The sequence below is a fragment of the Oncorhynchus gorbuscha genome, linkage group LG16 (assembly GCF_021184085.1).
Source record: "Oncorhynchus gorbuscha isolate QuinsamMale2020 ecotype Even-year linkage group LG16, OgorEven_v1.0, whole genome shotgun sequence".
NCBI lineage: Eukaryota > Metazoa > Chordata > Actinopteri > Salmoniformes > Salmonidae > Oncorhynchus > Oncorhynchus gorbuscha.
Genome location: NC_060188.1, coordinates 28,066,111 through 28,091,878, shown reverse-complemented (window position 1 = coordinate 28,091,878; position 25,768 = coordinate 28,066,111). Strand labels below are relative to the sequence as shown.

Genomic DNA, 25,768 nt, shown 5'->3' with positions numbered 1-25,768 from the left:
GTACCGCGCTCGTATCGCATTCGTTTGCTGGAGTCGGAGCGCGCTGCGGGGCGACACTGCACCGCCAAGGAGGACGCACAAGCACGGTAGAGGGGGGACTAGAGAAAAGGGAAAAAGGCAGAGAAGGTAGCTAACAGAGGAGACTCATAAGCTATCCCCTCATTTGAATACTAGAAGAAAATATCAAATTGTCGGACCTTTGGACATAAGAAGACAACGAGGCGGAAAAACCCAGGCGATTATATTTTAGCCAGCACGGCGGGGAAACAATGAAGGATCGTACACAAGAACTACGAAGTGTAAGCTTACATATTTATACTATTCCTGCCCTCTTCCCTTGGTTCCACACTCTCCTCCCTTCCGAATCCTCAGCGCAATCGGGCGTCAGCGTCTGACATCTCCTTGCTGAGCGCTACTTCACCGCAAACATAACAAATATGTGAGGTTTCGGTTCTTACCAAAAATACAGAGGCGGATATCTTTAGGCTATTCATTTATATTTTACGCATTCGAATGTGTCTTTCCATCAGTGTCAATAGCCGAGTGGTGCCCGCGTGCGTGCACTGATGATCATACACGTAATATGAGCAGGATAAAATATGACTTCTCTATTAATGGTCCGTTAAAATGCAGTGATTTGAGAAAATAGTATAGGGCTATTAGCATTACAGGCAGGCAGACAGGCAATAATATAAAACAAACACATCTACCATAGATAGTCTCCTGCTAGAAATCACCCAAATCAATATAAGCTTATGAATTCTTATTGCTGGCTAATATGGATGGACAGCTACCCTTAACAGTGGTAAAATACAGTGGATGAAAGCTATCATAGCTTATAGTCCTCCTAGCCAAGCAATCCCTGCAAACACCGTTAACGATTGTTCTTCAACCCTTGGTAGAACGAAATATTTGTTCAGAATTACCTCAACCGATCGGATTGACCTTTTTCTAGATAGTTGATGGAGAGAGCGTTTTATAGGAGTAGGACGGGGTCGAATAAAGTGGGGGTGGGGGGTCATGTGAGATTGTACATTTTGTTATAACTGGCCTCTACAATGGGGTATAGTTTACACTATTCCTTGTATTAGACTCAAATTCAATCAAGGCGGACAGAATTGTAGCTCTCTCCCAACTATGCGTCTGTAAGGTTCAATTGGGTTTGCTTTGGCGACACCATGCTATGGCAGGATCTGCACCAGGGTTTCGTTTTTTTCCTGAATTGGAAAACCACATTCATACCGGTTTACAACACATTCGATGACTAGATATATGCCATGAGGATAGCCACTGTCATATGTTTGTGCAATGTGTCTGTCTAGGTTTAATTGAAAAACAAGGCAATAAAATCGATATGAGGCCCGAAGCATGCATGGCATTTTTGGCGTAGCCCAACCTACAACCGCTGGAGATCAATAAAATATCAGAGGAAACGCCTGGACTCACTGCCGCTCTGCACGTTTATCTAAAGCGTGTGTGTGCGTGTGCGTGTGCGTGTGCGTGTGCGTGAGTGTGATTATTATATCCAAATGTAGAGCCAATACAGACTATACTGCTGTGAACATTATAGCACATGATTGTGATTGTGCCACTGTTCCTGAGATAGCCCATGGTCAGCGGATTCACCTTGCATGAATTCTGTGCCCCCTTCCTGTGCCTTCCCACTGAAACGCTGAACACAGCTAGATCCATACTCAGTCAGACACTAGGCACTTGCCTCACTGCCCACTGTAGATTCAACGAGACTAGGCTACAGAAATCTCTCGGCTATGATGCTTACATGTCCAAACGAACCATAAGAGCGTTTATTAGACGTGTTCATTTTGTAGATTTACCTTTCTCTCTGAGACGGATTTTCGTTATTTCTTTACCTGTAATTTATGGTTTTGTACCCCCCCACCCCACCCCACCCCACCTACCCGAAATAATGGATGCCATCTGAAGTGAAATGGATAAATAATCACTACCGTCAGTCTAAGTTCTATGAAAATTATATTGTTGATGTTATATTGTAATGGTCGAATATCACGTAATTCTGGCAACAGATGTTATATGATTGGGTAATAATTACATTTTATGTAATCGTCAACATCACAGTGACGTATACGTTGCGCGCTACATCGTCCTACTCTGAGCAAGCCCTGTCTGCACGGGTTTTACCGAATGTGCTACATGTGTGAGTGAGCAAAAGATTGGCCGGCTATATTTACCATGTCTATACCGACTATTCCGGTGTAATCCAAAGAGACGGCTGATAGACTGAGGGGGTGCGCTCGTGCGTTGCTGCACAATATCTGTACCAATTGTATTGATTATAAACTGGGTATTACGGGTAGGGGTTGCTAAGAAGGGACATAATCGAAGCTCAATCGCACTATGTATCATATACCTAAAATGAAACTGAAACCTTGAGCCAAATTCTGGGGGTTGAAAAGGCACAGGCATAGATTTCTTATTCTAAATCATATTTCTACGCATTATAGGCTACAGATGTCATAAAATTAATATTGCTTTCTTTCATTGACACACACACACATGCTTGATTTGTTCTCCCAATACCAAAATATATCACTCACCCAATGTCCTTAATATTTCTGCATGATGACACAATACATTTATTCAGTGCAAAATTTTGTGTGTGCATTTTTATTTTGATTGGTTATATGGCTGGATTTCGACAGGCACCCCAATTCTGATATATTGTTTTTTTTTTTACCATTTATTGGTCTTCTGACCAATTACATCATATCTTTTCATGTCAGATCTTTCTCAGAGCTGATCTGATTAGTCAAACGACTAATTAGTGAAATATCATAATTGTAACGGCTCTCTTCTATCTCCTCCTCTGACGAAGAGGTGGAACAAGGATCGGACCAAAATGCAGCGTGATGATGATTCATGATATATTTTAATGAAGGAAAAACTATACATACAGAAACTACAAAAATAACGAAATGAAATAACGAAAACCGAAACAGCCCTATCTGGTGCAAACACAAAGACAGGAACAATCACCCAGGAAACACTCACAGAATATGGCTGCCTAAATATGGTTCCCAATCAGAGACAACGATAATCGCCTGACTCTGATTGAGAACCGCCTCAGGCAGCCATAGACTACGTAGACACCCCACAAAACCCCAAGACAAAAACACACCACAATAACCCATGTCACACCCTGGCCTGACCAAATAAAGAAAGAAAACACAAAATACTAAGACCAAGGCGTGACAATAATTGGGCTGCCTTTCTTAATGCAGCCAAAGTGTCATTTTAGTTGCAAAGTGGATGCTCTTCTGGACTGTTTTATGTATAGGCCTATAGCATTGCCAACCGCTCTCATATTGGTAGTCTATAGAGCATTATGTCATTTATACTGTCTTGAATATCAGTAACATTTACTTATGGCCTTGACTGGCAGAGCCATACATTCAATACATGCATCCAATTTGTACCTACTGGGTAAGCTTATTTATAACAGGTTTATAACATATCAGTGACATAATGGTGCCCAATGCAGAATTAGCAAAACATTCTGTTATTCCAGTTACTGTATATTTTGTGTCGTTTTGCTTAAAGCTTTGTGTGCCTCGATTCCCTGTGTTGCTTTATTTAGCCCCACATGTATTTAGCATCCATATTCACCACATGTATTTAGCGTTCATATTCACCACATGTATTTAGCATTCATATTCACCACATGTATTTAGCATTCATATTCACCACATGTATTTAGCATTCATATTCATATTCACCACATGTATTTAGCATATTCATATTCACATGTACCACATGTATTTAGCATTCATATTCACCACATGTATTTAGCATGTATTTAGCATTCATATTCACCACATGTATTTAGCATTCATATTCACCACATGTATTTAGCATTCATATTCACCACATGTATTTAGCATTCATATTCACCACATGTATTTAGCGTTCATATTCACCACAGGTATTTAGCATTCATATTCACCACATGTATTTAGCATTCATATTCACCACATGTATTTAGCATTCATATTCACCACATGTATTTAGCATTCATATTCACCACATGTATTTAGCATTCATATTCACCACATGCATTTAGCATTCATATTCACCACATGTATTTAGCATTCATATTCACCACATGTATTTAGCATTCATATTCACCACATGTATTTAGCATTCATATTCACCACATGTATTTAGCATTCATATTCACCACATGTATTTAGCATTCATATTCACCACATGTATTTAGCATTCATATTCACCACATGTATTTAGCATTCATATTCACCACATGTATTTAGCATTCATATTCACATTCATATTCACCACATGTATTTAGCATTCATATTCATTCATATTCACATGTATTTAGCATTCATATTCACCACATGTATTTAGCATTCATATTCACCACATGTATTTAGCATTCATATTCACCACATGTATTTAGCATTCATATTCACCACATGTATTTATTCATATTCACCACATGTATTTAGCATTCATTCATATTCACCACATGTATTTAGCATTCATATTCACCACATGTATTTAGCATTCATATTCACCACATGTATTTCATTCATATTCACCACATGTATTTAGCATTCATATTCACCACATGTATTTAGCATTCATATTCACCACATGTATTTAGCTCATATTCACCACATGTATTTAGCATTCATATTCATATTTCATTCCACATGTATTTAGCATTTATTCAGCATTCATATTCACCACATGTATTTAGCATCCATATTCACCACATGTATTTAGCATTTATATTCACCACATGTATTTAGCATCCATATTCACCACAGGTATTTAGCGTTCATATTCACCACAGGTATTTAGCGTTCATATTCACCACAGGTATTTAGCGTTCATATTCACCACATGTATGCCACGACGGAAGTTTAAGAGTGAGAAAAACATCATTCACCTCCCTACCATGCAATGTGTCCCAGATAAACAGGGATTCTAGTAAGACACAAGCTGAAACTCCCTGATTGCGCCAGAGGAAAGGACTGTTTGACTTCCGTCTCCGGCCTAGACAGCACACCTTTATATGCATTGACAGGCTTTTTCCTGTAGAGTTCTGTGGTAATGTATATAAAGTGCCGTCAGAAAGCATTCACATCCCTTTACTTTTTCCACATTTAGTTGTTTTATAGCCTACATTCAAAATGGATTACATTTAGATTTTGTGTCACTGATCTACACACAATACCCCATAATGTCAAAGTGGAATTTTGTTTGTAGAACATTTTAGAAATGTGTAAAAAAAATGTCTGGAGTCAATAAGTATTCACACATCTGTAAGGTCCTTCAATCGAGGAGTGAATTTCAAGCACAGATTTCCAATGCCTCGCAAAGAAGGGCACCGAATGGTAGTGTAAAAAACAACATCTGAGCTGAATATCCCCTTGAGGTGAAGTCATTTATTAGGCTTTGGATGGTGTATCAATACACCCAGTCACTACAAAGATACAGGCGTCCTTCCTAACTCAGTTGCCGGAGAGGACTGAAACTGCTCAGGGATTTCACCATGAGTCCAATGGGGATTTTAAAACAGCTACAGTGTTTAATGGTTATGATATGAGAAAAATTAGGATGGATCAACAACATTGTTGTTACTGTACTCCACAATACTAACCTAAATGACAGAGTGAAAAGAAGGAAGCCTGTATAGAATACAAATATCATTTGCAACAAGGTACTTAAGTAATACTGCAAAAAATGTGGCAAAGAAATTAGCTTTTTGTCCTGAATTCAATGTCTGGTGCAAATTCAACACAACACATCACTGAGTACCATTCTTCATATTTTCAAGCATGTTGGTGGCAGCATCATGTTATGGGTATGCTTGTCATTGGCAAGCACTACAGAGTTTTTTAGAATAAAAATAAATTCAATATAGCTAAGCACAGGCAAAATCTTAGAGGAAAATCTGGTTCAGTCTTCTTTCCAACAGACAATGGGAGACGAATCCACCTTTCAGTAGGACAATTACCTAAAACACAAGGCCAAATCTACACTGGAGTTGCTTACCAAGATGACATCGAATGTTCCTTAGTGGCCTATTTACAATGTTGACTTAAATCGGGCTTGAAAATCTATGGCAAGACTTTGGCTTTCTAGCAATGATCAACAACCAACTTGACAGAGCTTGAAGAATTAAAAAAATTATAATGTGCAAATATTGTACAACCCAGGTGTGCAAAGCTCTTAGAGACTTACCCAGAAGGACTCACACTGTCAAAGGGGGTTCTAACATGTATTGTCTCAGGGGGATGAATACTTAGCTAATTCAGATATATTAGTGTTTTATTTTTCATACATTTTTCATAAATGCTAGAATATTTCTTCCACTTTGAAATTACAAAGTATTTTGTGTAGATCGTCGACCAAAAATTTTAATTCCACTTTCTATCACATCAAACTATGGAAAAAGTCAAAGTGGGTGTGAATACTTTTTGAAGGAACTGTATATTGAAACATTCACCTGTACAAACATGTCCCACACATCTACGTTAGCAACACGTTTAGCTCAGATTATACAGTACCATACTTAAATGTTGCAAAACATTGTTATTGCAGTGATATAACAATGAAACAACTTTAAGATGACATTGTTTGTATTTTTATCAAGGCTGTTGAGAATAAGGCTGGAAGAGGAGACATTTATAGCCATCTATTCTGAATCAAAAGCCTATGTTTATTGACAATCCATCATCGAAATGGATACAAGCAAACACAGATAGCAGCTGATGAACGAGTGAACCTTCTATAACCTTTTGACCTTTGACAACAAGGGTTAATTAAGGCTCCCTCAGCACAAAATTATACTAAAGCTAATAGGGCTAACGTGGTGTAATGGTAGTAGAATACAAATGATAGCAAAGCACAATTTGCCAGCCGTAATAAAGATTATGCCACATGAAATTTGCGATATATCTTGCCTCTATTGTGCCTTAAGCTGTCATTGAGTCATTGAAGGGCATGGCACAAACCACCACTTTAAAAACGCAGAGCAGAACTGTGTACAGGGGAGTGGACAGAGACACTAGCGTATTATACACGCTGAATGAGGTTTGGTCAAAGTGTATGACTGAATTCTGTTGGATGTACTTCAGAAATGATCATATTTAGGTAAATAACGGCATGTTAAAATCTATGTGAGGGAAGTTCTGTCTCAAAGCCATGGCCTAGCAGTTCTGCTGTACTGAATGCATTTGACATGTTTGCATCTATTTGTAGCGGCTTCTGTAAAGGATTTTATTGGCACATTTGAAGTTAAAATGTTCCTCTACTTTTAATGTTGTCTTTTATTTGAAGTATACATCTTTTATGTTACACAATTCCATATTAGGACATTTCTATAAAGTTTCTAAGAGACAGTAATCCTAACTGACCCTAAAATGTCAACATGCTCACTGCTAAACAAATGATATCAGAGACCTCAGTGGCGATTTGCATGTGATGCAGTTAGTAGATGTATAGGCTATCATTACCCCCCCCCCCCCCCCAACACATTGTTTGAAATGATTCTTATCCTTAAGTGGATTCTTTTCAAAAGGAATGGGGTCACAAAATGTTTCGCAGAGCGTCTCCATTTGATGGCCATCCAATAGTCACTCCCCCATGAGTGATTACCGCAGCTAGTAATACATTATGTATGAGCACCACCCCTGACTACATGCCACATCAATGTAATAGCGGATTGCACCAGAGAATACTGGTCGCTCCGTGTTGAGTATTTTCCTTAAGGCATGATGCTTTGTGGATGGAGAGTAGATTCCAGGAGAGGTCAAGGATGTGCATTATCTATTCTAAAGATGTGTTTGTATCAAACGGTGAGTCATAACGGCAGCCATGTTGGAAATGAATGACCCAGGAAAAGCCAGAGTTTCCTGGTTTAGCCTAAAGTCTAGCTCGTCTGTGGTAGAGTGGGGGATGATGTGGGACGGGCGCAGTGTTCTGAGAGGTCATATGCAACCAAGGGCAGAGACAGCCAATATATTTAAAACCACAGTGCTTTTCAGTGGTACACACAATACAAACACAAACCTAGAACTACCGGTAGATAGGTCCTAAATTGTATTTATTCCCGAGTAAACAAGGTTGCGCAGACCCAAGTTGAATGAGTTATGTGTGTTTTGAGTCCTCCAAAGTCATTTAAGCAGAGGGATCTTATTTGCACTCTGTCAAACCAAAAAGTAATTAAGCCTGAAATTGTAGTCGTGGAGACACAAAAGTTCAACAATGTAGTAAAAAAAAATGCTAATCAGGATTAAATAGCAGGAGGGAATGTGACGGATTTCTTCCAGCTAGACGTCTTTCATCTGACCGAGGGATCGGTTTGCCAACTGGTACTTACAGACTGGTACATGTGCCCTTGACGTGGTGGACACATTAGACAGTACAAATTACCCTTCGAGGCATGTTTTTAGCATCTAAATTCCTCTCAATGGCAATGAACTGGACAATGGAGGGAGAAATCACTTGAGGTGGACAACAAATAGCCTTTGCTCCGAGTGTAGTATGTATTTTGTGTGGATTGGGTTTGGAGGTATGGTTATAGGCTAACACTAGTCTAGTAGGCTTAGGGTACTCAGGAACAGCCTCGGTCTCTGTCTTTGAGTTTTACTCACCTCACACTGGTGAATCTGTCACATGTTGTTTATCTATGATATAGAAACTACCTGGATGTCTGCCCTGCCTTTTTGTGATATAGTTCAGTTTACCTCAGTACAGCTAGTCATTTCTCCCAGGTGTTATAACTTCAAATGAGTTCCAGAAAGTCCAAAAACCATCTGATAATTCCTACTCCACTTTTACTCAATTGGTTTTACTATGTGCTATATAAAGAATAGCTTGCATTTTTAAAATGTCAACGTAGGTTAAAGAAAAACATGCTGACTGGCCATTCCAGGCCAGACCACTTACTCCCGTCAACAATTTTAGCCACTAAATTAACACGCTGAATAATTACTTTCGCTCTGGCATCCATCCTACTTTTGTGAGAATTCTGTGTCCGACTGTGCCCATACAAGTCAGAGGAGTAGCGGGTTGATCAGTCAGATGAGATCATGTGGCTGTCTAGCGGAATTCTGTTCATAGCCTACCTCACATCCTAAAGCTAAACACAGGTGGAAGTGAGATCACCACCAACCACATGGAGCCGTCTCCGGATGCGTACAATGTCGTACAGTTGGAATTTATTGTGACTCACACTCCTTTAAGTAATAAGATGTTCCAGGGACTATCATTCTGTCGTTCAAGCTCTGTAAAATGTAAATCTCTTTGTATATTGAATGCCCATGATCATTCAAGTCCGTTTTTGTACGTTTTGAAACACGGAATCCGAAGTGTTGTGTATGCCAACTCTTTGCCACAAATGCAGACTTTAATTGAACATTTTACACTCGTGAAAGTGGACCTATATGGATAGGGATGTATTGAAATGTTTCTTACGGAAGAAATATGGAAAGCATATATATAAGCATGGCTGCCATTGAAAGGGTTTGCAAAATGTAATTATGGGAAAATTCTTAGACCAAAGCTTAGGACACAACAGTTCACCTGACATAAGACTGAATCCAAACATTACACTATTGATTTTATGTACATTTGACATTTACTGACATTTTTGCCGCGTTTGTTGATAACAACATCAGAAAATACTCTGAAAATACATTCAGTAACATGATAAGAATGTTCCTGGAGAATGTGCGGAAGGTGCAACATAAGATTACAAGGGTTCGAGTGAGCAGACTAACTTGTGTATTCCAGTGGCCACACTCCTCTTCAAAGTGTGCACAGTTACTAAGTCAATTCAATACACTTCAATGACTCAAAGAAGAGTTGTCAACTATAAAGTGCTTTTTTTGAGCTGTCCTAGCTGTGCCGTTGAGGAACTAGAGCAAGTACAATTGTAGTTGTTCTGATTGGAAAACAACCCTGCATCCTCGCCATCAAAAAATTACTGTTGTTTACACAATCCGAAAACATCCCATTATAAATCACAATCTGGGTCAGGTGGGCATCATTTGAAAGCTTGTTCTATTGCCAAGCTAGACTAGATACGTTATAAAATACTATCTTACCGTGTAGGGCTTTCATGAGGCAACTCAGTGAAACAGACTGTAACTTTGGTGCGCATATGCTCTTGAATAAAAAGGGTTCATCAGTTGTCCCAATAGGAGACCCTTTGAAGAACCCTTTTGGTTCCAGGTAGAACCCTATTGGGTTCCATGTATAATCCTTTCCCCAGAGGGTTCTACATGGAACCCAAAATAGTTCTACATAGAACCAAAAAGGGTTCTACCTGGAACCAAAAAGGGTTCTCCTATGGGGACAGCCCAAAAAAAACTTTTGGAACCTTTTTTTCTTTGAGTGTAGAAAGAAGTCGTGAGTGCATTCAGGTGTGTGTTCCGCCTTAAATTTTCTTCACAATAGACAAACATAGGCTCATTCTGTTCAGAACAACACGGGGTATAACATCATGTCATCTTGTAACTGTATATCAAACATAGTGATCAAAAACGTTGACACTGTATGTGACATGAGTTTTATGATTATGGAAATGTGAAGTGCACATTTGGACTCACAGGTGTTTGGCTTGCTTGTATGACATCAAAACAGTGTTCATTATAATCCTCAACGTCTCATCTTTCTAAATACACAGAGTCCTCTTAATTTAAAGCATTTCCCTTACTCAGACAACAAAACATCTGCAAAAGTTTCAACTAGAGACGGGGGAAGTTCAGAACGGCTGTCAGTCAAAACCCATACAGCGCTGTGAAGCTTAGAGCGAGAGCTCCGATGTCATTTACAGCATGTTACTGTACAGCTACTTTGTTTCAATTTAGGAGCTTATCAGTGCCCAAATCTGCCATTTTCAATCCTGAGTGTGATTGTGAAGGACTACATCATGTGATATGGTTTCAATCTAACATCTTTAAATGACTCAGCACAATGGTAGGACAAAGGAAGGACAAGAGTTCAGCAGCAACATGCCCCTTATGGACCACTATGTTGGGGAGATGTTATGGAAGTTGGATTATCACCTGCTCTCTCAGTTTTCATGATCACCATGTTATCGGTGCAGAATATTGTTGCTCGGGGAATTTGCCTTGGAAACAATCTAGGAATGTCAGATGGCATGATTGTGTTGTATGATCTTTTAGAGGTCAGAGTTTTGCCATTTTTGAGGGCGAGGAGATACAACGTCGGTTTGGATTGTGAAGGGCAAATGTCAGATCTATTTACGACACTGTGGAGCAATCATACACCCTGATGACAAACACAGTTAAAAGGTGCTCCCAGATATATCAATCCACCCACAAAAGTGAGTAAAATAGTTTTACAATAGAAGGACCAATGTTTATATGACCGATTTAGATTGATGCACTGTGTATTTGACATCCTCAAGAACCCATGCCTGCAGGTAGCCTAACTCTCGATAAAGCTACAGACTACAGTACATGAATAAGTTAAGCACTTAAAGCATTTTGATGGGTGACAAGCTACTTATGGCTGATGTAAAGCCCTCATACTACCCTTTTACTTAGAAACCATACTATAACAACATTGTAATTGCTGACAAGGAAATAATCAAACAACAATTGAATCCTGCATTTAGGGAGGAAATACAGGGCTGATAGTACCATTATAACTGTACAATCAAATCCTGATATGAGAAACAGCTTTGAATGTATTTGTCCATACTGTCACTTTCATTCCGAATATCCATCCTCATTCGTGTGTTTATTTTTCTAAAAGGTGGCATCACTGGTTCTATCGGCACAATGCCCCTCGCATCCTTAAATTACCTAGTTTACAAGTATTGCTGATCTCACATTGGTATGGTGGTAGTAGCGGTGCGCTTTGAATCTCCCACATTACATAATAAGTTGTAGCCATTGAATTTTAGTCTGGACATAACTACGTATATTACAATGAAACAGCCTTCAGATGCTATACTTAAAGTGGGTAAGCTCATTTACATATAGTTCAGACTGTTCTTTTATGTGTAAGTCGAATATGTAATTGATCACCCACTTCCTGTTTCATTCATGAGGCGAGGGATGGAAGGAGGGAGGGGAGGTGAGGAAATGTCATGTTTTGTCATTTATTATCTTGTCTTGTCCCTGTGCTTCCTTCTATTCGTTTCCCTCTGCTGGTCTTATTAGGTTCTTTCCCTCTTTCTATCCCTCTCTCTCCCCCTCCCTCTCTCACTCTCCCGCTCTCTCTTCTCTCTATCGTTCCGTTCCTGCTCCCAGCTGTTCCTATTCCCCTAATCATCATTTAGTCTTCCCACACCTGTTCCCGATCCTTTTCCCTGATTAGAGTCCCTATTTCTCTCCTTGTTATTCGTTTCTGCCCTGTCGGTTCCTTGTCTAGAATTCACCGTGCTGTGTTTGTGTATCGCCCTGTCGTGTCGTGTTTTCCTCAGATGCTGCGTGGTGAGCAGGTGTCTGAGTCTGTCTGGTTCAAGTGCCTTCCCGAGGCAACCTGCTGTTCACCTGCTGTTCAAGATCGAGTCTCCAGTTTGTCCTCGTCATTTCGAGTGAAAGTTGTGTTTTTTTTATTGTATTTACTTTACTGGATTAAAGACTCTGTTTTCGCCAAATCGCTTTTGGGTCCTCTTTCACCTGCATGACAGGAAATATGCAGCTCACTGCTCCCTATAACGTCTTCTGCAAGGGGATTTGGCAACAGAAAATCAATCAATCAATTAGTCAATACAGCTTAATCTTCCTAATTGGGTATTTGCTTTTAACACAAGGGAAGAATTGGTGACACTTTACTGTATACATTCATAAAGCCTTTATAACTATATAACACATTATAGCATTTGTCATAAGCTGTCACAAGTAGTTTTAAATTATGAGTAACGAATAAGATTTTATACCAACCTCTGTGCCACATTATTACATTGAATGGAATGATGGGCGTCATAACCATGTCATTTGCCGTTATAGAGTGTGCACAGACACCTTAAGTAACGTGACATTCATTTGAGGTCTTATAAAACAGTTATGAATGTGATTATACCACAGGATGAGTTGAGAGCATCACAACTTTGTACCATTCAAAGGATTTTAAAAAACATGGGCAACTGGGAGCACAGATGTACTTAGGATTTTTTTTATTTGGATGAGACAATAAACTGCTGAGTTGTACAAGTTGGACCATGTCCACATATAAAAAAGGACTCATTATAATACCAACAACCCCCCCCCCCCAAAAAAAAATGAAACAGAAGCTAAAAAATGTTACAACAAAATCAAGGTTTCTGGGGCACGACAGGATTTGTGACAGCTGTGAAAAAAGGAAGATGAGCAGGCTATAATACAAATGACAGCTATATTATAAAGGAGATGGATAATTAGTCAGGTTGCCAGCTAGCTAACTAAGTAGTTGATGGTGCAATTGCAACATGTAGCTCTCCAGGAACAGAGTTGGGGAGCCATGCTTCTCACAATCCAAATATTTTCTGTAGCTAGCTAGCCGCAGACGTAGGGCCACGACATGAGAACAAGCAGCCCCACTTTGCCCCTACCTATGCATAGCTAGATAGTTAGCTAGCTTGCTTGCTAGCTACCGGAGGAATGTCAAATTATGAAGCAAATTTTGCAGCACATCACACGATAGATTCTCTTTCAGTACACTTTAAACAATTACTTTATAATTTAATCGTTTCTCATGTGTTGTCGTTCTGTTTTTAAGTCTTCCGATTTCAGAGATATGATACGCTGACACGAGCTGAAGCTAAATAACTTTTCATAGGATCTGCAAACTGTCTTCTTCTTCGTGTGCTTTTCCGGCAGACTAGACGCTTTGTTGTGAATTGATGCTTTTCACAGTTCAGAAAGTGCATTGACCATTTGTTCGCAAAGAAAATAAAAAAGGAAATGGGGAAAAAAGGAAATTGCACCACCATCTAACCCTACATACATACCACTATTCCCACCACGCCTTTCCACTACAATTGCCCTAACAGATCATACGCTGGAACCCCTTCTCTCAAAACCCCCTGTAGTTCTTCCACATTAAAATCTATGACACCCAAAAACTCTGCTTCTGCTACTACCAATTCATTCTTCTGGGATTCCTTTTCCATCTTTGCGGTACAATGAATGACCATTGCAATAAACACCAAGAAGCCAACTTTAATAAAGCGCAAACTGTTTGGGTCACTCTGTACTGGGCTACTACCTAATACTCTCAGGCTCCCTCACCCTTTACCCACAATCCTCTACTTTCCTCACTGCCTCAGCATATAACACTTTCTGCACTACCCTCACCCTGGAAACTTAGAAAAGGTCTCACTCGCACAGGACATTTATAATCCCCAGCAACATGGCCACCCCCCACAATTGAAGCACTCCACTTTGTCTCATGTCCACCTGCACACTTCTCAGACCTTGGAATCTCCCTCCTACATACTGCTGCATCATGACCATAAACTTGGCACCGAAACACTGTGGTGTGTTCAGAACAAAAGCTCTCATGGGATAACTTATATACCCTAGCATGACTTTATCCGGAAAACACTCTGCATCTAAACAGACAGTCTCCTCAGTCTCGTGCTCGCCACTGAGTCTGTGTTGTGCCAAACGGCGTGCATCGCAGACACAGGGGATCCTCAACTTCAGTGGATCTACTTGAACACTCAGGGAGATCACTCCTTTGGGAAGAAAACACACAAACAATCAACACATGTCCACTTCTGGATACTTTGACCGAATTTACAGAACCCAACTCCTTCTTCACCCAACCAGATACTGTCACATTTCAGGTTTGACCTAAATGCAGACAGTGTCGTAGAAACAAAAGTTTATTTCTAATACAGGGGCAGGCAAACGACAGGTCAAGGCTGGCAGGGGTCAATAATCCATAGAGGGTGCCAAGGGTCCAGAATGACAGGCAGTCTCAGGGTCAGGGCAGGCAGGGGTCAATAATACAGTTAGGTGGGGCAAGGTACAGACCAGCAGGCCGGCTCAGGGTCAGGGCAGGCAGAACGGTCAAAACAGGGAAGGACTAGAAAACAAGAGCAAGATTTCACAAACAAAACAAACTGGCAACAGGAGACAAAGGGCTGTGAGACATGGATTATCTCTGGACACATGAATGGTGGGATGTATACGAAGGGTACGGGGCAACATAAGACGAACAGCAGAGGGGCTAATGACTTAGGAGATGGGGAACAGACTGGCCGCTGGACTGGGGGTGGAACCCGGAGGACAGGCTGGCCGACAACCTAATGAGGGTGCAGAACGCCTTCCAAAACCAGGATGAGAACTGAGGACACCGGTCGGAGACCATGTCAACTGGCAGTCCATGGATCCGGAAGACGTGCTGCACCATGAGCTGGGCCATCTCTTTGGCAGAGGGTAGCTTGGGGAGAGGAATGAAGTGAGCGGCTTTGGAAAACCAGTCCACAACGGTCAGGATGGCGGTGTTGCCATCCGAAGGGGGGGAGACCTGTGACAAAGTCCAGGGAGATGTGAGACCAGGGACAGTGAGGGACCGGCAGAGGTAGGAGGAGACCAGCCGGAACATGCAGAGGAGTCTTGTTCTGTGCACAGACCGGGCAAACGGCGACAAATGTGGAGACATCAGTAACCATGGTAGGCCACCAAAAACGTTGTCACAGAAAAGCCAGGGTCCAACGGGAGCCCTTGTGGCAGGAAAGCCTGGAGGATGGTCTCAGGTTCCAAGGTAGTTGTTGTGGGGCTATAGCAATAAAAACACAATAACAGCAACTGTAAGTGGAATAATGGTCTATGGCTGTTATTCATGGTTCGGGTTAGGCCCCTTAGTTCCAGTGAAGGGAAATCTTAACACTATAGCGTACAACGACATTCTAGATGATTCTGTGGTAACAGTTAGGGGAAGGCCCTTTCCTGTTTCAGCATGACAATGCCCTCATGCACAAAGCGAGGTCCATACAGAAATAGTTTGTTGAGATCGGTGTGGAAGAACTTGACTGGCTTGCACAGAGCCCTGACCTCAACCCCATCTAACACCTTTGGAATGAGTTGGAACACTGACTGCGAGCCAGGCTTAGTCACTCAACATCAGTGCCCAACCTCACTAATGCTCTTGTGGCTGAATTGAAGCAAGTCCCTGTAGCAATGTTCCAACATTTAGTGGAAAGCCGTCCCATAAGAGTGGGGACCATCTCCATTATAATGCTAGGATAGGGAGCAGCCCCGTATCCACATCGACGGGACAGTAGTGGAGAAGGTGGAAAGTTAAGTTGCTCGGCGTACACATCACGGACAAACTGAAATGGTCCAACCAGACATGAGACATCGTGGTGAAGAAGGCGCAAATCTAGCAGGAAAGTCTAAATGGAATCCTTGGGATGTCCTAAATCTGATGTCACCCCATTGAAATATACATTTTAAACGGTTACGGTAAGGGTTAAGGTTATGTTAGAGGTAAGGGTAGGGGTTAAGGTTAAGGTTAGGATTTAGGGTAGGGATGTCCCAAGGATACTTGATATCACTAACCCTAATCAAGCCACAGCACATAACATGGTTAGTAGCTAATGACATTCATTTGATTGTGTAAAATAATGTGTATTAAGATGAAAACGTTATTGCGTTTAAATTGTGAAAGAGGATGTTAACGTGCAATGTGCTACAGAGTATGTTTTTTTTTATTTCCACCAGTAGCTAGTGAAGTTAACTTGCTAGTGCGGACAGATTGCTAGATAGTAAGCTATCTAGCCAATCGGGGAGGGTCAACGAAATGTTGCAGTTGCAACATCAACTAATTAGCTAGCTAGATACCTGCCTAACTAGCCATTGTTACTGTAGCCTGCACATCTTCCTTTTTTCATACCTGTCACTAATCCTGGTGTGCTCCAGCAACCTTGATGTTGTAAAACTATATTTGCTTCCGTTTTATTAGAACATTCTTGTGTTTTGGCAAGTTGTTGGTATTATGTTTCTTTTTGAAATGTCTATATATAACAAAAATGTATAATCCTAAGTACATCTGTGCTCCCATTTGCCATAGTTTCTTGGAGATCCTTTGAATGGTAACGCTTGGTGATTCTCAATTTATCCTGTGGAGCAGCCACATTCACAACTGTTTTATAACACCTCGAATGAAGCTCACTTTACTTAAGGTGTCTGTGAACACTCTATAACGGCATGTGACACGTTTATGACGCCCGTCATTCCATTCAATGTAACAATGTGACACAGAGGTTAGTAAATGACATAACACCCTGTAATATCATCTGGTATGTAGACTCTTATGAAGCATGTAATAACATATGACAGAAGTGGTCATGCAGTTGTTATTAACAGTTGACATTAGAGCATATGACAACAGGATGAAGTATAATCTAGGTAGACACTAGTTCCTAGGCTACGTGATAAGAAGATCATTTAAAACACGCAATCACAGATTTGTTAAATCCTCCCATCATTCACCGTTTTATATATTGATTACATGGCTCATTGAATTCTGGGAATTGGTCACGAACCTGTTTCCATTTCTCAGCTGTGATTCCCTGAGGGAGACCACAGACATGGTTAAATGGTGATGAAGTGAATTTAAGTAAGTCTAAATGTATTTTGGGGGCTTTGCGTGCTGTTCAGAGAGGGTCTAAATTGAGTTTGAACTTAGCACCGTGCCACATATTTCCAAAAACACCTCTGGCAATATTTCTACTCCTCTTATCATACTTGTTGATAACACACAAACGTCTGATAAAAACTGATAGTGATAGTCATTAAGGTTTTATAAATTAATTTAAAGGGGAATTAGAAGATTGTCATTTTGTGTTAGGGTTTTAGAGATATGGCTCAGCCGACACTCAACCTTTCGATTAGCCCTTTTTCATTAGTTACTTTAACCCCTAACCCATTCCACAGAGTAAATTATAAATTGGGTAGTTCGAGCCCTGAATGCTGATTGGCTGACAGCCGTGGTATATCAGGCCGTATACCACGGGTATGACAAAACATTTATTTTTACTGCTCTAATTACGTTGGTAACCAGTTTATACGAGCAATAATTTATACGAGCTCGTCGAACATTTCATTCCAAAATAATGGGCATTAAACAGAGTTGGTCCCCACATTGCTGCTACATCAGCCAGCCTCCAGTCTTCTGGGAAGGCTTTCCACTAGATGTTTGAACATTGCAGCAGGGACTTGATTCCGTTCAGTCACAAGAGCATTAGTGAGGTTGGGCACTGATGTTGGGCGATTAGACTTGGCTTGCAGTCGGCATTCCAATTCATCCCAAAGGTGTTTGATGGGGTTGAGGTCAGCCCAGTCAAGTTATTCCACACCGATCTCAACAAACCATTTCTGTATGGACCTCGCTTTGTGCACGGTGGCATTTTCATGGTGTAACAGGAAAGTGGCTTCCCAAACTGTTTCCACAGCGTAAAGATTTCCCTTCACTGGAACTAAGGGGCCTGGCCAGAACCACTATGCCTAGGGGCAGGTAGTGTTCTCCTGGAATCCGCCAAACCCAGATTTGTCGGTCAGACAGCCAGATGGTGAAGCTTGATATACCACTCCAGCCAGCGCTTTGCATTGCGCATGGTGATTCTTAGGCTTGTGTGCGGCTGCTCGGCCACAGAAATTTGATGAACTGACTTGTTGAAAGTCACTGAGCTCTTCAGTAAGGCCATTTTACTGTCAATGTTTGTATATGGAGAATGCATGGCTGTGTGCAAGATTTTATACACGGGTGTGGCTGAAATAGCCCAATCCCCTAATTTGATGGATTGTCTACATACTTTTGTATATATAGTGTGTATTGCCAATATACCATGGCTAAGAGGTATATCCAGGCACTCCACATTGCGTCGTGCTTAAGAACAGCCCTTAGCCATGATATATTGGCCATATACCACACCCCCTCGAGCCTTATTGCTTATATATAAGATTAATACTTTACCATTTGTCACTAGTTATATTTCAGGATTCTGGGGGGATGCGCAGTACAGTGGATCTTACAGTGTAAAATACTCTGGGAAGAGCGGTTGATATGACTGTGCATAGTATTGATGGATTAGTGATGTGCGTCCCGATTCTCCACAGTCCTCCAAAAGTGTGCACTTCCTGTCATGGACTGAAAAGCATTGGAGTGGTGTAAACGTAGACCGGCGGGAGTTTCTACCGTGGTGTGTGTGAAGTGCACACTTTGGGAGAAGGGTGGAGTATCAGGACAGAACCTGTGTCCCTCTACTGGAGCCTCTCTCTCTCTCTGTGAGCCTGTGGGTGCTGCCTGTAGCCCAGGTTTGGCAGCCAGTGCAACTCGCTCATCACATCCTGACCTTGTTTGTTACTTCACTTAAGACACTCCCCTGAGTTTTCGCTGAGTCAGTCTGGAAGCCACAGCATCTATTTCTATCTAAACATCCCCTCCTCCATCCTCCATCCTTCCCCCCTCCATTATGAGCCATAAAAAAAGACAGCTCGCTTCCATTTTCTCCCTTGGCCCCCTCAAAGCATCAGAATGATGGTTGATAAAGGAACATGGACAATCTATGCTTTTTATAGCCCTGGAAGTGGAAAAGCGAACATGGATTGACAAAAGATGGACATGAAGTGGATGAGGGTTGACGTGTGTATACATCAGGGCTCTTTATTTCATCTCTCTCCTCTCCATGCCCTCTACCTCTCCTGCCACCACTCAACCCCCCAAGTCTAACCCTAACCCCTGTGTACTACATTGGGACATTAGTTAATGTTGTTACCAGGCCCAAAAGACATGGGCAGTAACGGCAGAAAGGGGGCGTCTCTCTCTCTCTCTACAATGGCTTCTTCCTCTCCCAGTACAGATGGACTAAGGGTTGGGCAAGGTGCTCATGGCATTTGTATTCACCCCGACACCTGAGGTCACCCAGGCTTATGTAATTCTCCCTGACAGGGAGTTGTGTGTCGTGGATGCAGAAGGATGGCGTTGGGGGTGGGAGGACGTATGAAATGGGCGACCCCTGGTAGGGTCACAACGGATGTTTGATCCCCTGTGCTGGGAGCAATGAGATTTTTTATAGGTAACAGATGCTGTTTAACCTGCATCATGTGTGTTAGCTAGCTACAGACTCTCTCCTCTCTCCCCCCCCCCCTTTTCCAATTTCTCTCCCTCCCTCTTTCCATATCCCTCTCCTTCTCTCTCCCTGGATCTCTCCCTCCCTCTTCCTCCCATCCCCCACTCTCTCTCTCTCTCTCTCTCTCTCTCTCTCTCTCTCTCTCTCTCTCTCTCTCTCTCTCTCTCTCTCTCTCTCTCTCTCTCTCTCTCTCTCTCTCTCTCTCTCTCTCTCTCTCGCTCTGTCTCTCCTCTGTCCCCTCCCCCACAGCCTCTCTCTCTTTTCTCTTGACCCTTTCTCTCGATCTCTCTCACATTCTGCCTCACTCTATCTTTCTCATCCCATCCCCTCTGCTCCTCATCCTCCTCATCCACACTCACCATAGCTCCATCTTTGCCGCAGGGCTTTAGCTGTCAAAGTGCAGTCAGTCAAATTAATCCCATTAATATGCACATAAACACACTCATATACACATATGTGTACATATTTGCACAAATAGGTTTATAAGCTGTATGACCAAACATCTGCACATACATGGGCCCTATCAATCCATCCATCCTCCCAGCAGCCTGTTTGTTATAGCATCAGCAGCAGGGATCGCAGCAGTATGCATCCTTCCTCTGTGTTTGAACTGATACACTCACTGCCTCTGTTTGGTAGCTGTCCGGATGCTACTCACATTATTCCTGGTGGATCCTATGCTGTCCGCAGGCTAGCAGGCGATCACGAATGATGGTTGCTGCAATATCTCCCATAAAAGTCTCAGTTGTTGTTTTTTGAGCTGCTAAATATGATTTACTCAATATGATCGTTTTGCGAGCCTTCAGTTTCAAATGGTTTTCAAGAACGTTGCAAGAATAAATTCTGCATTTCAAATGTGCTTGGGCTGTTTTCTAGGGTATGTGTTTTTAGGAGATAATCAATACTTGTGTGTTTAGGCATTCTCAGAGATCCAGACTGGAGTTTTGTGAATAACACTTCAGACAAATACATATCCACATAAATACACACGTACAATGCTACACATACACACGCACATACACATCAAAGGTACACATATACACACATTCATAATACTCACATTCTATGCATCCATACTCTCTTCCCCCATCCACTCATCCATCCACTCATCCATCCACTCATCCATCCACTCATCCATCCACATATCCATCCACTCATCCATCCACTCATCCATCCACTCATCCATCCACATATCCATCCACTCATCCCTCCATCCACTCATCCATCCACTCATCCATCCACTCACAAAAGCAAAGCAGAGAGTGATATTGCATGTTATATTATCTGTAGACATTTTTACTGCAGGGCCAAAATGTCATAGCTTCGTGTGATCCCATGGACAACGGCATTGTAACTTCCCTTCTCCTCCACCAATAAAACAATATCCGCAGAGGGAAGCTCCCCTGCCACTAGATCCAAAACAGCTGGTTAGGCTGTCAACGGCTTGATGAATAAGCAATACATTCAATATTTGCCTATGTAATGGCGAGTGAGATGGTGTACATTTTTCAGCGTTTACATTCGACCAAAATGTGTAGTGGTGTTCTAATGAGGCGGGGATAATTTATTACACAAGACGTATTGGAGGTAATTAATTGTACTGTTTAAAATGTTTTAGTATACATTTGAGATGATTTGCCTTTGCGTATCACCCCATAAGGGTAACATTGCCTGTAGTACAACATACTGTACAGCACATAGTCATTTCTCTGGTGTGAGGGATAGGCCTATTGAAGGTTTTTAAATGACTACATCTCCATTGAAGGCTAGCTTTTTCTTTTTTACACGACATCCAGTGATACAACATTCAAATTCATGCTTCCTGCCTCGCATTGTATCTCCATGAATATAATGAATGAACTACTTGAAAAGGCGTGTTACAGTCTGCGATACAGATGACCCCCACGGCTAGCTTTGTGGTCGCTAGGAGTTTCATTGTGTCGCGAGTCGCTGGCATGCATCTGGACGCGGCTGGCTATTTAAAGGGGGTGAGGGGGACACAGACAGGGCTTCCTCGTGTGGGTTACCCAGTTGAAATGCGATTGTGTACGTCGTTGGATCACACGCAGAGTACACACACTCTTAACTAGGGCGACTTTATAGATCCATAAACAGTTTAGAACCGTGTACGGTTCTATAGCCAGACTAACTGAGACTCACATGGCAGGTGTATTAGGCATGCCCTACATTGCTCAGAGCGACAGCATTTCTATGTGGTGCCCTCAAGAGGCCTATCTCCCAGATGTACAATGCTTTAAGTACTGCTTGCTCTGAACACTATGAGGTTGCATTCACACCATATCAATGAATGTGTTTTTGAATGTTCTGGTAAATCTGAGGGGAGGGCAGTGGTGGAAGTACTGTGCATCCATTACATTGCTATCAAATCCTTTCTGCTGCCTGTTGTAACTCAGAATAATGTGTACAGTGAAGATGAGGTTGTCTGGGGTTAGCTTCAGCTAAAGGGTCTACATTAGTTATAGGCCCTACTTAACATTAGATGAAATATGATTTGGTTCAAGCCCTGATTAGCCAGTCTAGGCATTTAGCCTGTCCAGTGTAACCTGAATCCTAGCGTGATGGTTTGTTCAGTCCAGCTGTTACAACAATCCATTGCCACAAGCAAGTGAGCGGTACACTTCTGTGGATCGTTCTGGAACCCCATCTGATTCCACCAACCATGTCTAACCGCATTCAACCATATCTTACCTCACAGCATCTTTTGATGTCTATTCTCTGCTAAGTAATTAGCATTTAATTTCCTCAAAAACCCTTCAAACAAACCAGTGTCTATGTTGTACCATTGTTGTCCATGTGCATTTTAATACTAGATTGATCAATCTAGTACCAGCTGTAACACAATCTAAAGATATGAATTCTTTATATAGATCCTGTTGCTGATGGTACTGCAGCAACCCTCTCTCAGACCTTATCTCTGCAGCCCAGACATGCTATGCACTATTGTAGTCACATTCCTATCGTCAGTTGAATTCCATATCTCCATTCCATTAAACATAGTCTGAGCAGATTTACCTGCTCATATATGCAACTATTCATACCATACCTACCTACCTACGTGCTCTCTCTCCTCACGAATATCTGTTGTCGTGGAATGTTTTGCCCCTTGGCCACTTATCATGAGTATATCATGAGTATGCGCATACCTCTCATATGGAAGATATGAGCTGTAAAACTAGCTTATCTGCCCATTGGCAAGCAAGGGCTAGAGAGGCTGCCATTCCCCCCCGTCGGGTGAAACCGGATGCAGGTGGAGTGCTGGGAGAGCCTGGGAGGAGTAAAGGAAGAAAACAGCCAAATATAGCTACATTGAGTAGACAACACACACACAAATGTGGAAATGTAAAAATGCTGACCAGTTCAAGATGAGATAGCTGTAGCCTAGCCGACATAGCTGCAGCTTGTGATGAGGATCCCCTCAGAAGCATCTGGCAACAGAACTAGCGACGAGTTAGCATTAGCCCTGCTGCTCGTTTCACTACACCTTTTAAGACGCATTTCACTACACATTTTAAGACGCATTTCACTACACATTTTAAGACGCATTTCACTACACCTTTTAAGACGCATTTCACTACACCTTTTAAGACGCATTTCACTACACCTTTTAAGACGCATTTCACTACACATTTTAAGACGCATTTCACTACACCTTTTAAGACGCATTTCACTACACCTTTTAAGACGCATTTCACTACACCTTTTAAGACGCATTTCACTACACCTTTTAAGACGCATTTCACTACACCTTTTAAGACGCATTTCACTACACCTTTTAAGACGCATTTCACTACACCTTTTAAGACGCATTTCACTACACCTTTTAAGACGCATTTCACTACACCTTTTAAGACGCATTTCACTACACCTTTTAAGACGCATTTTAATACACAAGTTGGGTGCTTCCTGTCTTACTTTAGGTCGGCGCCAGGAGAATTGATCGCAGATTATATCTACCTTGTAGTGACACCAGTGGGTGAATGAGGTACATATGCTACTCACATCGTAACATAATACTTCTGCATAACATTTGCCATATTTAATTAATAATTGTTACGGGGTCACACAGAGGTGCTGCATGACTTCAAGTCATGAAGGGCTGCTGGTTTTCCTTATTTTTTAAATCAGTGGCAGATTCAGACCTGTGTTACTAGGTGTGTGGACTCTCCGGGAAATCTGTGACATTAACTGATCAATTAGGGGCAAGGGCGAAATGGAAAACCTGCAGCACTGCTGTCCTAGAGGACTGTTCTACACCCCTGGGTGAAAAGCATGATTGGTATCCTTCTCTTTTCTTGGCTAAACACATAGTTCAAAGCCAGCATGTATGCACACACACATACGCAAACAATGCACAGTGTTGTAGGGTGATCGCTAGCAAACAAATGCAGCTATTCAAGCGCAGCTATTTATGGCTGTATTGATTTAGCAGGGGTCTGTGTTAGTGTGTAGGTAAGATGCTAATGTGATAAGAGATGGTGAAAAGACTCCAAGTTGTAATACAACACTGACATTGGGGAATATGAGAAGATATTGCCTCTCTGAAGAGGTCAGCTATCTTGGACATTCTGAATATCTTTGTTGTTACCTGACTCCTTTACAATCAAAGCTACTTGTCATATAAACATATAAACAAGTCCGGAAATATATATTTCTCACATAATCTCTGTCACATATCAGGATTAAGGTGCCTTTATCCATTGATGTGTGTTTGCCTTCTCAAATAAAGCCAAAATGCTTTCGTGTGATGCTGCAAATGTGTTAGCGTTTGCATATTTGTGTGGCTTACCATATACATATTTCTGTGGCTTACCATATACATATTTGTGTGGCTTACCATAGACATATTTGTGTGGCTTACCATAGACATATTTGTGTGGCTTACCATAGACATATTTGTGTGGCTTACCATAGACATATTTGTGTGGCTTACCATAGACATATTTCTGTGGCTTACCATAGACATATTTCTGTGGCTTACCATAGACATATTTGTGTGGCTTACCATATACATATTTGTGTGGCTTACCATAGACATATTTGTGTGGCTTACCATAGACATATTTCTGTGGCTTACCATAGACATATTTGTGTGGCTTACCATATACATATTTGTGTGGCTTACATATTTCTGTATTTACATAGACATATTTGTGTGGCTTACCATAGACATATTTGTGTGGCTTACCATATACATATTTGTGTGGCTTACCATAGACATATTTGTGTGGCTTACCATATACATATTTGTGTGGCTTACCATAGACATATTTGTGTGGCTTACCATAGACATATTTCTGTGGCTTACCATATACATATTTGTGTGGCTTACCATAGACATATTTGTGTGGCTTACCATAGACATATTTCTGTGGCTTACCATAGACATATTTGTGTGGCTTACCATAGACATATTTGTGTGGCTTACCATATACATATTTGTGTGGCTTACCATAGACATATTTGTGTGGCTTACCATATACATATTTGTGTGGCTTACCATAGACATATTTGTGTGGCTTACCATATACATATTTGTGTGGCTTACCATATACATATTTGTGTGGCTTACCATAGACATATTTGTGTGGCTTACCATATACATATTTGTGTGGCTTACCATAGACATATTTGTGTGGC

At 41.4% G+C, this 25,768-nt stretch overlaps 1 protein-coding gene across 1 annotated transcript in view; it reads left to right on the top strand.

The window, feature by feature from the left end:
* The window catches only part of LOC124000318 (syntaxin-1B), a 55,641-nt gene continuing 29,873 nt past the window's right edge, over positions 1-25,768 (top strand). Inside the window, exon 1 of the mRNA XM_046306592.1 lies at positions 1-299. Coding sequence (XP_046162548.1) covers positions 270-299 — 30 coding nt within the window. The 5' untranslated portion in view covers positions 1-269. The remainder of the gene's footprint in view (positions 300-25,768) is intronic.